We start from the raw sequence: 15,269 nt of genomic DNA, 5'->3' as shown, positions 1-15,269 counted from the left end.
TTCATAGAGACTTTCAACATACATTTAACAATTTTAAAGATAAAACAATAATTTAACACACGACAATCAATTACCCCAACACCAATAAGGCAATAAGTATCCTTTCACCTAGATTAGTGTTCCAATTAACAGAGTAATTGTTTTAATTTGACCCGTGAAAGCAAACAACATGCACAAATCTACATAAATAAAAATACACGTGGGAACCAAATAACAACATCCAATTTATTCATCAATAATACAAAACAACTGAACCATGGATGACCTTATTTATTAAGCACCAAGAAGAAGAGGGATGGACCGGATGTCGCATTTAGGAGGTTCCTGAGCAATATCAAGGTAAGGGAACCACGGACTTGGACCCTTGTCCGAATCAAACTGAAGAAAACTGACGAACCCCTGTCCCACTGCTCGAACACTTTTGATTGTCATCAGCTCGCCAACTTGACCACCATTAACAAACAGTGTAACCGTCACACCTTTCACGTTTGTTAGCTGCTGGTATGATATTGTGGCCGATATCTCGGGCTCGCACACGACTATATTTTTGACGCCAAACATTGAACGAGTCACTTGACAAACACCGTATAATTGAATCGTAAGCTTGTACGAGAAATCGCTGTTGCTTACGCAACTGAAGCTTTTCACATTGTCGGGGAAAATTCCCGTGGGTAATTCGTAACGACGTAATATATCCGGGATTGAATTAAATCCAGGAAATCCAGGGCAGTTTGAAAGGGCAGAGGATAATGATGTTAGATAAAGGTAGAAAAGAGCAAGAAAGATGGAGATTTTGGCTTGTTGGGTTATTCCCTCCCCCTTGGAGGAAGGCCCAATTAATATTTTAATTATGGGTTTAATAATAATGGGCTAACAATTATAATATTATTTGTTAATTTATAAAAAAAAAAAAAAATTAAAAACTATAAATACCAAGGAAAATAGGGCAGCAGTTATATAATAAGATTCAGCAATCAAAAAAATTTTTTCACGCACAAAAGAAAAAAAACAGACCAGGAGCGAGGAGAAAAGGTATCGCGGCGTGACTTTTCGGCGATCCGATCGAAGGCCATTCGTGCTCCGTTTTTCGTCAAATTTTGACACGGTGTTCCTGCCTACCTAACCTACATATTCAACGGTTGGATTGTCGTTTTGTACACTGTAAATGGGTAATTTGTATTTTGCCCTAATTTTACCCTAATTGTTATTTTACCACTTTTGAGTGATGTTTTAGGGTTGTTTGGTGTTTGTATTACCTCTAGTATTGTCTAGAGAGGATTTTGGTTGTACCCATTAATTTCATTGGTGATTAGTGGAAGAGTGTGGTACCACTTACAGTCCCGTGGTTTTTTCCCGCATTGGGTTTTCCACGTAAATATCGTGTGTGCTTTACTTTCCGCATTTTTACTTTATTGCGCTTGATTGTGGGATTATTATTATTTGTTTGATTGGATTGGTTATTTTTGCTCATCTAACAACACAAAGGGAGAAAGTGTGTGTATTATATCGCCACTTTTCTCAACATAGTGGTATCAAGAGCTTGGTTTATATTTTCTTGGGTGATACTCTTGTGTTGGTTTATGATGGATGATAAATCTAGTATGCACGGTATGATTTATTTGGACTCTACCAACTACGCTGTGTGGAAAACTAAGATAGAAGATATTCTGTATGTGAAAGATTTGTATGAACCAATCTTAAATGAGTCTATGCCCACTGGTCAAGATGAAAGTAAATGGAAAATTTTGAATCGGAAAGCGGTAGGAACCATTAGACAATTTGTTGATGTTAGTGTGCTCCAACATATTTCAAATGACACGAATGCGTATGAATTGTGGATGAAACTTGAGGCTATGTATGAGAGGAAGAACGCCTTAAGTAAAGCGTCATTGATGAGAAAATTGGTAAAGTTAGAATTTCACGATGTTAATAGCATGGTAGTACATTTGAATGATTTTCAAGGTTTGATTAATCAATTGTCTGCAGTGAAAATGTCCTTAGATGATGAGTTGCAGGCACTATTACTACTTTCCTCATTGCCGGATAGTTGGGACACACTATTTGTATCACTTAGCAATTCTGCTCCTGATGGTAAGTTGACAATGGAGAGTGTCAAAGCTAGTCTGCTGAATGAAGAAACTAGGAGAAAGGAGATGGGTTCCTCCAATCATTCTGAAGCTCATTATGTTGCACAAGAGTCTAATAGGGGAAGAAGCAAAAATCGACCTTCTCGAGGTAGAGACAATTCCAGAGACAAGTCTAAATCCAAGGGTAGAATTATTTGTCATTATTGCGACAAGCCGGGACATATTAAGAGGTTCTGCAGAAAGATGAAAAGAGACAAGTCAAAAGATAGAAAGGGTGATTCATCTGAGTCGAAGTCTGAAGAGAAAAATACTACAGCTCTAGCAATCAGTGATGATGATTTGCTCTTCATTGGTGATAAAGAGTGTTTGAATGTAGCTGGTGATGACTGCAATTGGGTGATTGATTCGGGTGCTTCGTATCATCTTACTTCGCATCAAGACTATTTCTCGTCCTACACTAGTGGTGATTTTGGTAGTGTTAGAATGGGGAATGATGGGTCATCCAGGGTTGTCGGCAAAGGCACTATTTACTTGGAGAGTTCCACCGGTTGTAAGCTAATTTTGAGAAATGTTAGACACGTTCCTGATATCAGATTGAATCTCATTTCTATAGGTAGACTTGATGAAGAGGGTTACTTCAGCCACTTCAATGACGGTAAGTGGAAGCTCTGCAAGGGGAATCTTATAGCAGCCCGAGGTAAGAAGCAAGGTTCTCTTTATATGATGCAAGCGAAGGTTTGCGCGGGTGAGGTAAATGTTGCAGATGAATGTTCTAGTGAGTTATGGCATAATAGACTTGGCCATATGAGTGAGAAAGGTATGCAGATGCTCTCTAAAAAGCAATATCTCCCTGATGTCTCAGGTATGTCTCTTAGATCCTGTGTTGATTGTTTAGCTGGTAAACAACATAGGGTTGCTTTTCATTCTCGCCCCCCATCTAGGAGAAAGTTTCCTCTTGATCTTGTCCACACTGATGTATGTTCTATGGATGCTAAATCCCATAGTGGTGCTCTTTACTTTGTTTCTTTTATTGATGATTATTCTCGAAAAGTGTGGGTTACTGTGTTGAAAACCAAGGATCAGGTACTTTCTGCTTTCAAGGAGTTTCAGGCTAGAGTTGAGCGAGAAACTGGTAGAAAGCTCAAGGTCGTGAGAGCTGATAATGGTGGTGAGTACAGAGGCCCATTTGAAAGCTACTGCAAGGGTCAAGGCATCAAGCTTGAGAAAACAGTTCCAAAGACACCTCAATTGAACGGAATTGCAGAGAGGATGAACAGAACAATTGAAGAAAGAATCCGATGTATGCTCTCTCATGCAAAGTTGTCCAAGTCTTTCTAGGCAGAGGCATTGGTTACAGCTGTGTACTTGATTAACCTTTCACCTTCAAATCCTCTTGATGGTGATGTTCCTCAGAAAGTTTGGACCGGTAAAGATGTCTCCTATAAGCACTTGAGGGTATTTGGATGTCGTGCTTTTGTTCACATTCCTAGAGATGAGAGATCCAAGTTAGATAAGAAGACAAAGCAGTGTATATTTTTGGGGTACTCTGAAGATGCTCTTGGGTACAAGTTATGGGATCCAGTAGATAGGAAAGTTCTCAGAAGTAGAGATGTTGTGTTCTTTGAAGATCAGACTATTGAAGATATTGAAAAGCCAAAGCAACAAACATCCTCTCATACTCCAATCATTTTTGATCCAGTCTTACCGCAGATGACTCCTAGAGTTGAAGGGGGAGATGTGCAGGATGATGATGACAATATTGGTGATGATGGTCATGATGATCAACCTGAAGTTGAGCCTCCAGTTGTTGAACCGCAACCACAGCCTGATGATGTGAGAAGATCTACTAGAGAACCACGTCCTTCCATGAGGTATCCTACTACAAAGTTTGTGTTACTAACTGATGGGGGAGAGCCAGAAGACTTTCAGGAGGCTATGTCACATGAGAAAAGTAAGGAGTGGTATAATGCCATGCAAGATGAGATGAATTCCTTGCATGAGAATCACACTTATGATCTGGTAAAGTTGCCTAACGGCAAACGAGCACTCAAGAATAAATGGGTGTTTAAGTTGAAGCACGGAGAAGATGGTCAACCACCTAGGTTCAAGGCTAGGATTGTTGTGCGAGGCTATGAACAGAAGAAGGGGATTGATTTTGATGAAATTTTCTCTCCAGTGGTGAAGATGTCTTCAATCAGAGTTGTACTTAGTTTGGCTGCCAGCATGAATTTGGAGATTGAGCAACTTGATGTGAAGACTGCTTTCCTCCATGGTGACCTAAAGGAGGAAATTTACATGGAGCAACCTGAAGGCTTCGAGGTCAAGGGAAAGGAGAAACTTGTGTGTCGCTTAAAGAAGAGTTTGTATGGTCTTAAGCAAGCGCCTCGGCAATGGTACAAGAAATTTGAGTCATTCATGTTTGATAATGACTTCCACAAGACATATGCTGATCATTGCGTGTTTGTGAAGAATTTTGCTGAAGGTGACTTTCTCATTCTCTTGTTATATGTTGATGATATGTTGATTGTTGGTCGTGATTCCAATAAGATTGTTGACTTAAAGGCTAGTTTGAGCAAGTCCTTTGCTATGAAAGACCTTGGCCCTGCAAAACAAATTTTAGGCATGCGTATTTCTCGTGATAGGAAAAATAAGAAATTGTGGATATCACAAGAGAAATACATTGAAACGGTGCTGAAAAGGTTCAATATGAACAATGCTAAGCCTGTGTGTTCTCCACTGCCAGTGCATATGAAATTGAGTTCCAAACAATGTCCTACAACAGATGAAGATAAGAAGAAGATGAAAAATGTGCCTTATTCATCCGCTGTAGGTAGTTTGATGTATACTATGGTATGTACTAGGCCTGATATAGCTCACGCTGTTGGGGTAGTTAGCAGGTTTATGTCTAATCCTGGAAAGGAGCATTGGGCAGCAGTTAAGTGGATTCTAAGGTATCTCAGGGGTACTTCTAGAGTAAGTTTATGTTTTGGTCCTGGCGAACCTATGTTGGATGGTTACACAGATGCTGATATGTCAGGTGATATTGATTCTAGTAAGTCTACTTCTGGTTACATGATGACGTTTGCAGGGGGAGCTGTTTCTTGGCAATCTAAATTGCAAAAATGTGTTGCTCTATCGACTACTGAGTCATAGTATGTGGCAGCTGTTGAAGCTGGTAAAGAGTTAGTGTGGATGAGGGACTTCCTTGAGGAGTTGGGTTTGGAGCAAGACGATTATTTGTTACATTGTGATTGTCAGAGTGCCATTCACCTAGCTAAGAATGCTACCTATCATGGTCGAACGAAACATATACGAAGGAGGTATCATTGGATTCGAGATCAGATAGAAGAGAAAATATTTGAGCTTGTGAAGATCAGTACTCATGAAAATGGATCGGATATGCTGACGAAGATCCTTCTAAGAGACAAGTTAGAGGTGTGCCGTTTGAAAGTGGGACTTGTCATACCCCCCAAGTTGGAGTGAGGAGGAGATTTGTTGGGTTATTCCCTCCCACTTGGAGGAAGGCCCAATTAATATTTTAATTATGGGCTTAATAATAATGGGCTAACAATTATAATATTATTTGTTAATTTAAAAAAAAAAAAAATTAAAAACTATAAATACCAAGGAAAATAGGGCAGCAGTTATATAATAAGATTCAGCAATCAAAAAATTTTTTTCACGCACAAAAGAAAAAAAAACAGAAACAGGAGCGAGGAGAAAAGGTATCGCGGCGTGACATTTCGGCGATCCGATCGAAGGCCATTCGTGCTCCGTTTTTCGTCAAATTTTGACACGGTGTTCCTGCCTACCTAACCTACATATTCAACGGTTGGATTGTCGTTTTGTGCACTGTAAGTGGGTAATTTGTATTTTGCCCTAATTTTACCCTAATTGTTATTTTACCACTTTTGAGTGATGTTTTAGGGTTGTTTGGTGTTTGTATTACCTCTAGTATTGTCTAGAGAGGATTTTGGTTGTACCCGTTAATTTCATTGGTGATTAGTGGAAGAGTGTGGTACCACTTACGGTCCCGTGGTTTTTTCCCGCATTGGGTTTTCCACGTAAATATCGTGTGTGCTTTACTTTCCGCATTTTTACTTTATTGCGCTTGATTGTGGGATTATTATTATTTGTTTGATTGGATTGGTTTGGTTATTTTTGCTCATCTAACAACACAAAGGGAGAAAGTGTGTGTATTATATCGCCACTTTTCTCAACAATTTATAGATGAAATTCTATGGATTTAATCTCTATTTTAATAAAGATTAAAATTATTTATTGAGTGTTTGGTTTATGGTATTTTAATTAGATTTTTGTTGGTTTTTTCTTTTGACTTGCTATTAGGTCAAACACCAAATAAATATTCGAAAATATCTAGCTTATAGGCTAGGTTGCACTAAAACGGACACGGACACGGACACGGACACGGGTACGGGAAAACGCCAACTTAAAAATGGCGGACACGGGGACACGTAAATGGTAATATAATAAATATATCAAATTAAAGATAATTTTACAATCTTTCATTTGATATTTGTAAATAAACACTTTAAAAATATAAAACTCACATAACATTCAAATAAGTACCAAATAAACAACAGGAGTATTTAAAAATAGTCATACAAACCAAATCAAAAAAAACCAAATAAATAGGTTTATAAACAACCAAAATTAAAGATTTATAAATTCCATCAAATTCCAGTAATCAAATTCCATCACAGTAATTCCATCAAGATTTATAAACAACCACAACCAATACAATACAATACCAGTAATCAAATTCCATCACAGTCCATCACAGTAATCAAATTGAAATCAAATATCCATCACAGTAACATCTTAATTTACAATACAATACAATACGTTAATATTAGGATTCCAGTAATCAAATTCATCACAGTCCTAAATCAAATTCATCACAATACAATACAATACAATACGTTAATAGACCAATACAATACAATACGTTAATACAATACAGTCCTAAATCCATCACAGTCCTAAATCAAATTTCAGTAATCAAATTCCCTCACAGTAAAAATAAATGTTAAAACAACAGCTCAACAAGATTATAAATTTAAGATTAACACTAAGATTAAAGATTAGAACAAGATTAATATTAGGATTTAGGATAAAGATTGAAAATACCTGAAACAAAATCAAAAAAATCAATTTTTAGGGAAGCGCTGTGCAGTCGTCGAGTATTTGAGGGAGGAGCAGACCACAGCACCACTCAGTGAAGCCGTCGGTGGCGGTGGCGTGGTGGAGGAGCAACCGTAGAATTTTTAGGGTTAGAGGAGTGAGAGGGAATTGAGATTTGAGAGGGAGGGAAATGGAAAAATGGAATGCGTGAGTCCAGTAAGTGAAAGTGAGATTTGAGATGAAAGTAAGTGAGAGGTCAGAGGAGTTTATTACTTTTTTTTTCAGTTTTTTCAATTTTTTTTTTTTAAAAGACACGTGTCCCTTGCCGTGCCCCTTGACGTGTCCGTCGCGTGTCCTAGCCGTGTCCGCGTGTCCGAAAAAATATTAAAAAATTGGACGCTTCATTTGGCGTGTCGGACACGGATTTTCGCGTGCCCGTGTCCGACACGTGTCGGACACGCGACACGTCACATGCCAGGCGTGTCCGTGTTTCGTAGCTTATAGGTCAGCTGAAAAGCTGATTTTTAAGCCAACAAAAAAATTATTACGTTAAAATAAAAAAGCTATTCTAGTAAGCTTTTTTGTTGACTTTTGCTTATTAACTCATTTTTTCTCTAATAAACAGTCAATAACATATATCTAAACTTACCAAATATCTTCATAAACAACTATATTTTTTTAACTAATTTAAAAGACAACAAAAACAGGTAACATTTTTAACTTGTCAAACAAGTCAATAAAAAGCCAACAACCAATTACAAACACCCTACTCTATATCCCTATGAATTTTCATATGAAATCAATAAATGTGAATTTAGGTTGCAAATTCAAAGTTAGGGAAAAAAATGTACTTCATCAATTTCCTGACACTATAAATGACGGTGCCAAGATTTTGTAACCATCACCTATGGGTTTGAAATAAATCAAATTAATTTCACAAATTTTTATAAGAGACGGTTTCTTTGAGATTAGTTTAGTTAACCTTTAATGGACTGGGCTTCACAGACATCTCTAAAAAAGATGGTCTCTTAAGAAATCGACTGAACTAATTTACGTAATGATGAAGAACATTATAGTCTAAATTTATAAATATTGAATTTGAAATTTATAAAATTTAAGCTAATACTCTTAATGTTTATCAAACATTTAAAAAATAAATTAAAAATGTAATAATTAGTTAATTACAATAAAAGTTTGGATTACCACTGTTCTCAAACAAAAACCTTTTTAATTAAAAGATGTTAATAATATAACATCGCATTTCTCATTTTAAGACTATTTTATATTTTTTGGTTTTAGTATGAGTTGAGTTGAGTTGAATTGATTAGACACATAATGAAATCATTCACGGCACCATCCAATCATCCATGGCAAGATTTGTACCGAAATTGAATATGTAACTTAATCTGATTCAAAATATTTATATATAGTTAAGAATTAAAAATTAACACAATTCGAGATATTGTATATGAAATTTGTTTGAATACCAACTGCGCACCTCCATTCGTTGCGTGTCCAAATCGTTCATTATGGGAAAATGTGAAAAAAATAATATTATTTAACAACTTTATTTCAAAAATAAGCTTCGTGAAAACTTTATTTCAAAAATAAGCGTCCATGCATCCAAACTTAAGCTTGGTATAAGTCACTGTTATTAACAGCGAATTAAAAAAAAGAAAAAAAAATATATATATATATATATATATATATATATATATATATATATATATATATATATATATATATATATATATATATATATATATATATATATATATATATATATATATATATATATATATATATATATATATATATATATATATATATATATATATAATTGTTATTTCAGTTACTTCTTCATTCCAACCTACGAGATTAAAGAGTTGACTGGTCAACTCATTAAGTCGCTGTTAGTAACAGCAACTTAGGCTTTTATTTTTTTTTTTTTGTTTTTTTGATTTTTGCTGTTACACCAAGCCTAGGTTTAGATGTATGAACGCTTATTTTGGGAATAAAGTTTTCATTGAGCTTATTTTTGGAATAAAATGTTTCTATGCTCTTATTTTTTTCAAATTTTCTCATTCTGGTGGCCGTATTTGTGGTGGGCCGTGGGCGAGTGGCATGCACAAATTTTCATTCATCTCACATATTCCATTTTACATGTAATCAATAATCATCAATGGGAAATAAGTATGGGAATTTTAAATTAAAGATAATTTGATTCAGTTAATTTTAAATTTTCATTCATCTCAATCAGTTAATTTATAGATTTTTAAAAATTAAATCAGTTATTAATTATTTCTGGATAATCTCATTTATTTGCTAGTTTCTTGTTTTTCATTTCAACCCACATTTTCCTAGCTACTTTTTCAAAAAGTACATTTTATATTTTTACTTATTACATAATATAGTTTTAGCTAGTGGAATATATTTTTAGTGACATTTAATTTAAATGCACTACATTATTTCTAATGGTATATATAATGGATTTAATGATATTTATTAGACACATTAGCAACATAATAAAAAAATCATACTAAAGCTTTTTAAGAGAAAGAATCTAGTGACATTTCTCATAAATGTCATTATAAACTATAGTAACAATTATTTGTCACTAATGACCAAATAAAATGTCAGTAAAACACTTAATAGTCACTTTACAAATAACCAGAGGATGATCAACCCCTAAACAGTAAAGAAGGGCTTTGAGCCACTTTAACTCAGAAGTGATAAAAACCATTGTCCTATATTCTGCATCAGCCAAAGAACAAGACACAATACTTTGTTTCTTGTTGTTCCGGGACACATGAGAAGCCCCAAGAAAAATTAGCTAACCTGAAAGAGAACGTCGAGTCAAATGAAACCTAGACAAGTTGAATCACACCAACCAGAAAGATGCAAATCACAGCCACTACTAAGCAAAATTCCCTGACCCAGTGATCCTTTTAAGCTGGGTACAACATGAATAAGCATGTATGAACTAAGCCAATATGTGTACCCCATAAGTCAAATCAAGACGAGTGAAGGACAAAAAATGAGACGCCCCACAAGTACCTATTAAACAGGAAAACTAAGTAACTAACTACAGATGAAAATAGGGAGTTTATCCCATGATCCACTTACTCTTAAATAGTAACTACCCACTACTTTGACTCTTACTAACATAATTTAAATCAATCAAACATTCCCCTTGATTCAAAATTTCATAAAAAACAATCCTTGACTTGAACAACTAATTGAACTTGATTTACATACTACAAAATTTAACATACTTGCATCACTACTAAAACTTAAAACTTAAAATTTTAATGATACCCAACACATCACTATATTACCCCCGAACAAACCAACACAATAAGCCATTGCGATGTGACTTTAACATACATTCACCACAAAAATACAATCCATTGCGATATGACTTTAACACACATTCACCACAAAAATACCATCCATTTCCATGGATCAATACTATACCACACAAGAACTCGTAAAGAGTATTATTTCATGAACAAACACTTGACTTCATAACCACGATCATAACTTAATAAATCGTTTCTGCCTTGAACACGACTTTCACACGTGTGAAGATTGCTACTTAACCTCAATTTACTCAATACCCCTCTCTTTTTCATCATAAGACTCGGGCAAACTTTTTTTATAGGCTAATTAAAAGGAACCCATAAAACACATAAAAACATAATAACCAACACTTGACATGATTGCACATCAAACACTCATAACAATTTTAATTTTCACTCAAAATTACATGTGTTTTCTTTCCCACACAACTTTCCATTTTCTATTACTCGTACTCACTTTTTTTTTTTGAAAAACATACTGAAAACAACTGACATAACACCCAAAACACTCATTACTCAACAAAAACTGACATATCACCACACCTACAAACAATTGTTTTAATTGCTCTCACCACCTACTCTACCTCTTCTCTATTTTTTTTTTATATTTACCTCACTACTCAGGATCATAAACGCTAGCTCTTGATGCCTTGTTGAAAGAAATACATAAAAATGTGTAACACTAACTTTCTCATTATAATATTTAGAAAATAGAATATAAGTACCTATTAAATAGTAACTAACTACACATAAAAATAAGGAGTTCATCCCATGATTCCATAACTTACTCCAACTAATTAGTATTGACTCTTAAATAGTAACTACCCACTTAACCACTAGTTTGACTCTTACTAAAATAATTTGAATCAATCCAACATGCTTCCACTATGGTCTATGATAAATTTGATAAGATCAAAATTTATAAAATATATTTAAAAACTTTGAAATTATTGGGACTTACTTGAAACACTTTTTAATTTGTGGTAAAATACAACTTTTGTATTAGAAATAATTTACTTTTTTTAAGTATTTTATTTATTTGCATATAATCATTTTTAAAAATTATATATGAAAAATCAATGGCAGAGATTTTACAGTGTAAAAAATTAATAGTTGAGATTTTTTGTTTGTTGTGGTAATTGGCTTATAAGTACCCCATTAAAGATTATTTTTAAGAAAAATATTTTTGCATATTTGTAAAAAAATCATTAAATAAATTATTAAATACATTTATAGTCAAATAGAATTAGTGTAAGGGATATCATATATCAGATCAATATTTAAAATAATACACCTTCTGTTCTTTAATGTTCTTATCGTTTGGAATATTCTACCTTAAGGAGAGACAAATTTGATTAATATTTTTGACGATATATTTAAAAGATAAAATATATCTATGTAAGATCTCGTTAGTTCGTTTTAATATACTTTTTTATCATGTATTTTTTATAATTTTTTATTATGCGTATTTATTGATTTTGAGACTCAAATTTATCTTTGAAAACTATAAAAAATAAAGGAGAAAAAAAAGGAGTATAATTATTTGATATTTTATGTCAACCACACGTACTAATGTTGCAGGCATTAGTTGATTTTTGACAGCATCCAAGACGTGTAACACGAATTAGGAATTGTAACTTCCAACTTAATTGGTACTATTAATTTGGCAATGCATGGCAAAACATTCATTAACGTTCAAATTCAGAAAACAAAATCAAAAAAAGACATTTTAGAGTTGAAATTTCAATGAGAATTATAATGCATGTATTATTTTTATGAAAGACCGTCTCTTAATAAGACGATTTTAAAATAAAGAATTCATATATTGATAATTATGTTAGTTGGTTTATTTAACCCATGTATGACGTGCGTTTCATAGTAATATCGCTTTACACAAGAATTTGTATTAATGTTTATATATAGTTGATGGGTCGAATTAGAAACCAGACGTTTAGAGAGAAACTAGGGGTTGCCCCTATTTCTGCAAAGATGCGCGAAGATAGATTGAGATGGTTTGGACATATGAAGAGAAAGACTTTTGAAGCCACTGTGAGGAAGATAGAAAGCATCACAGTAGAGGGTAAGAAAAGCCGAGAAAGACCTCGGAGAACTTGACATGAGCAAATAAAAGTTTACACCTATCTAAAGACCTTGCCAGGGTTAGGAGTAGTTTGAGGCGTCTTATCCGTGTTTTAGACTACTGATTCTCTTTTGCTTACCAATTGGTGCTCTTGTTCGCTTATCTTTATTTTATGTTTTTTTATGTTTTAGGTTCACGCTTGTGTGATAAGATGCAAGCTCGCGAAGTTAGTTTCAACTTCACTTATTCCTATACGTTGCGGAAACTTCTCTTGATCTTTCTGGAGTTGAGGGACTCTTTGGTAGCGCTCTCCTTTATAAGTATGAGTTGCCGCCTTCATTCCCTACCCACACCTTGCTCATAATTTTTCTATGGACGGGATACATTGGGTATGATGATCGATGATGATATAGTTAATTTAAACATTTTTCATAATTTTCAAGTATACCTCAAATCTTAATATTAATAAATATACTGAATAAAATTCAGAATATTTCATAAACAAAAATCATGTTTTTAGCAACCAAAAAAAAAGAAAAAGAATTAAGAACAAGGTCAGCGCGCTAATTTCTTTCTCTTTTCACTTATAAAGGCGTAATTTGATCATTAGCAGAAGCTTAATTTAGTTTAAGATTGTTATTATTATTTTAGTTTATTGGGGGTGGCCGTGTGGGGTTGCTACTTGCCATTCCCTCAGCTATTCCATGTAGGGCCGGAAAAAAAAAACTTTTATCTCAATTTAATTTAATGATTTTTTCAGTCTCTCCTATTATCATATTTACTCTATTTTTATTTTAGATCATCACTTACCCTTTGTCTCTAATTTTCCTATATCATCATCATCATTCTCAATGTATCTCGCTCATAGAAACTATGATTAGAGTCTGAGAAATTTTCATAACTTTTAATGTGCATTTTATTCTTAATCCATGTATTAGAACATAGTCAAAATGTAATCTTGTTTGATTCGTCTCAACATAAGATTTATTAATATCTACTTTTTATAATTTTTACTTATACACAATCATCACTTATTGAATTAGTACATCGATAAACATAAAAAAGCAAATGACACATTTGAAATGAAATAGAGGGAGTATATATATATATAGTTGAAGAAATAACCCAGTCACTTTAATGGTATTAAATTTGATGTTGTTGCAGTAATTGATTATAGTTGGCATCATCTATGGTGTGTTTCACGAATTAGGATATGACTCGTGAATTGACCAATTTGTATCCGAAGCATCCATATATGCTTTATTCTAGAAAGAAATAGCCAGCCACAAGAATAGATGGTCTTATAAATTTCACAAAAATTCATACTACACAATCATCTACTTAATTAAAAGTTTTGTTGAATTGATTTTTATAGATTGATTATTGAATCTCATTCACCACAAAATTTAAAGTGAACTATTTATAATATGTTGAGATGTACGATATTCGACATATGGTTTTGGGATGATATTTCTTTTACGGAATATGTGTATTTTGTGTTTTCTCGATAATATGTTGATATTTACAATCCCACTAAAAAATTCTCTTATCACACTCAAAAAACAAATTTACAACATAAAAATTTTGTAGCAAAAACCAAGAAGTTCAATCTGCAAAAAATTAATCGAGGTAATTATTTTTTTCGAATCGTATTATTTCAATTAAAAAAAAAATAGTGGAAGTCGCACAAAAAACCGCAATCCGGCCTTGGGTGAGTCGCAGAAAAAACCGCAATTGAACCTTGTCCAGCCGCGGTTTTTTTCTGCGACTCACCCAAGGCCGGCTCGCGGTTTTTTGTGCGATCGGTTTTAATATTTTTTTTCGTTTTTTTATGAATAATTAATATTTATTTTATTTATATTATTATTGTTATTATTATTATTATTATTATTATTATTATTATTATTATTATTATTATTATTATTATTATTATTATTATTATTATTATTATTGTGATTGTTATTACCATTATTCTTAAATTTTTATTTCTTATAATTATTAATTTATTATTTAAATATATTTATTATAATAATAATAATAATAATAATAATAATAATAATAATAATTATTATTATTATTATTATTATTATTATTATTATTATTATTAATATTATTATTATTATTATTATTATTATTATTATTATTATTATTAAGTTTTTTATATTCTTTTGAATATTCTTTTTATTATTATTGTTGGTGATGTTGTTTTGTTGTTAATGTTAGTAAATTTTCCTTTCATTTTATTATTAAATATTGTTTTTGTTATTAGTGTTATGATTATTATTATTGTTTGTGTTATTATTGTTATGATTATTATTAATGTTATTATTTTTGTTAATATTGTTATTATTATTATTATTATTATTATTATTATTATTATTATTATTATTGTCAATTTAGAAAATTAATTACAATAATAATAATAATAATAATAATAATAATAATAATAATAATAAATATGTTGTAACATTATACTTGTTGATAATCATTAGTTAAATATTGTTGTTGGTAATTAATTATTTTTTTTTTGTTCATGTGCTTAATTAACGTAACGTTTGATTATGTTCATTTAGTATTTAATATTTAATTAAATTA

General features: G+C 32.5%; 1 protein-coding gene across 1 annotated transcript; it reads right to left on the bottom strand.

The window, feature by feature from the left end:
• Positions 1-273: 273 nt before the first annotated feature.
• Positions 274-1,073, bottom strand: LOC130803744 (uncharacterized). Its single transcript, XM_057667943.1, has 2 exons — positions 1,011-1,073; positions 274-819 (listed from the first exon to the last, which is right to left on the bottom strand). Exons 1-2 carry the CDS (start codon positions 1,071-1,073, stop codon positions 274-276), a joined length of 609 nt encoding a protein of 202 aa, XP_057523926.1.
• Between the last annotated feature and the right edge of the window lie 14,196 nt (positions 1,074-15,269).

Source organism: Amaranthus tricolor, chromosome 17 (genome assembly GCF_026212465.1).
Source record: "Amaranthus tricolor cultivar Red isolate AtriRed21 chromosome 17, ASM2621246v1, whole genome shotgun sequence".
NCBI classification, from domain to species: Eukaryota; Viridiplantae; Streptophyta; class Magnoliopsida; order Caryophyllales; family Amaranthaceae; genus Amaranthus; species Amaranthus tricolor.
This window is presented reverse-complemented; position numbering and strand designations above follow the sequence as displayed.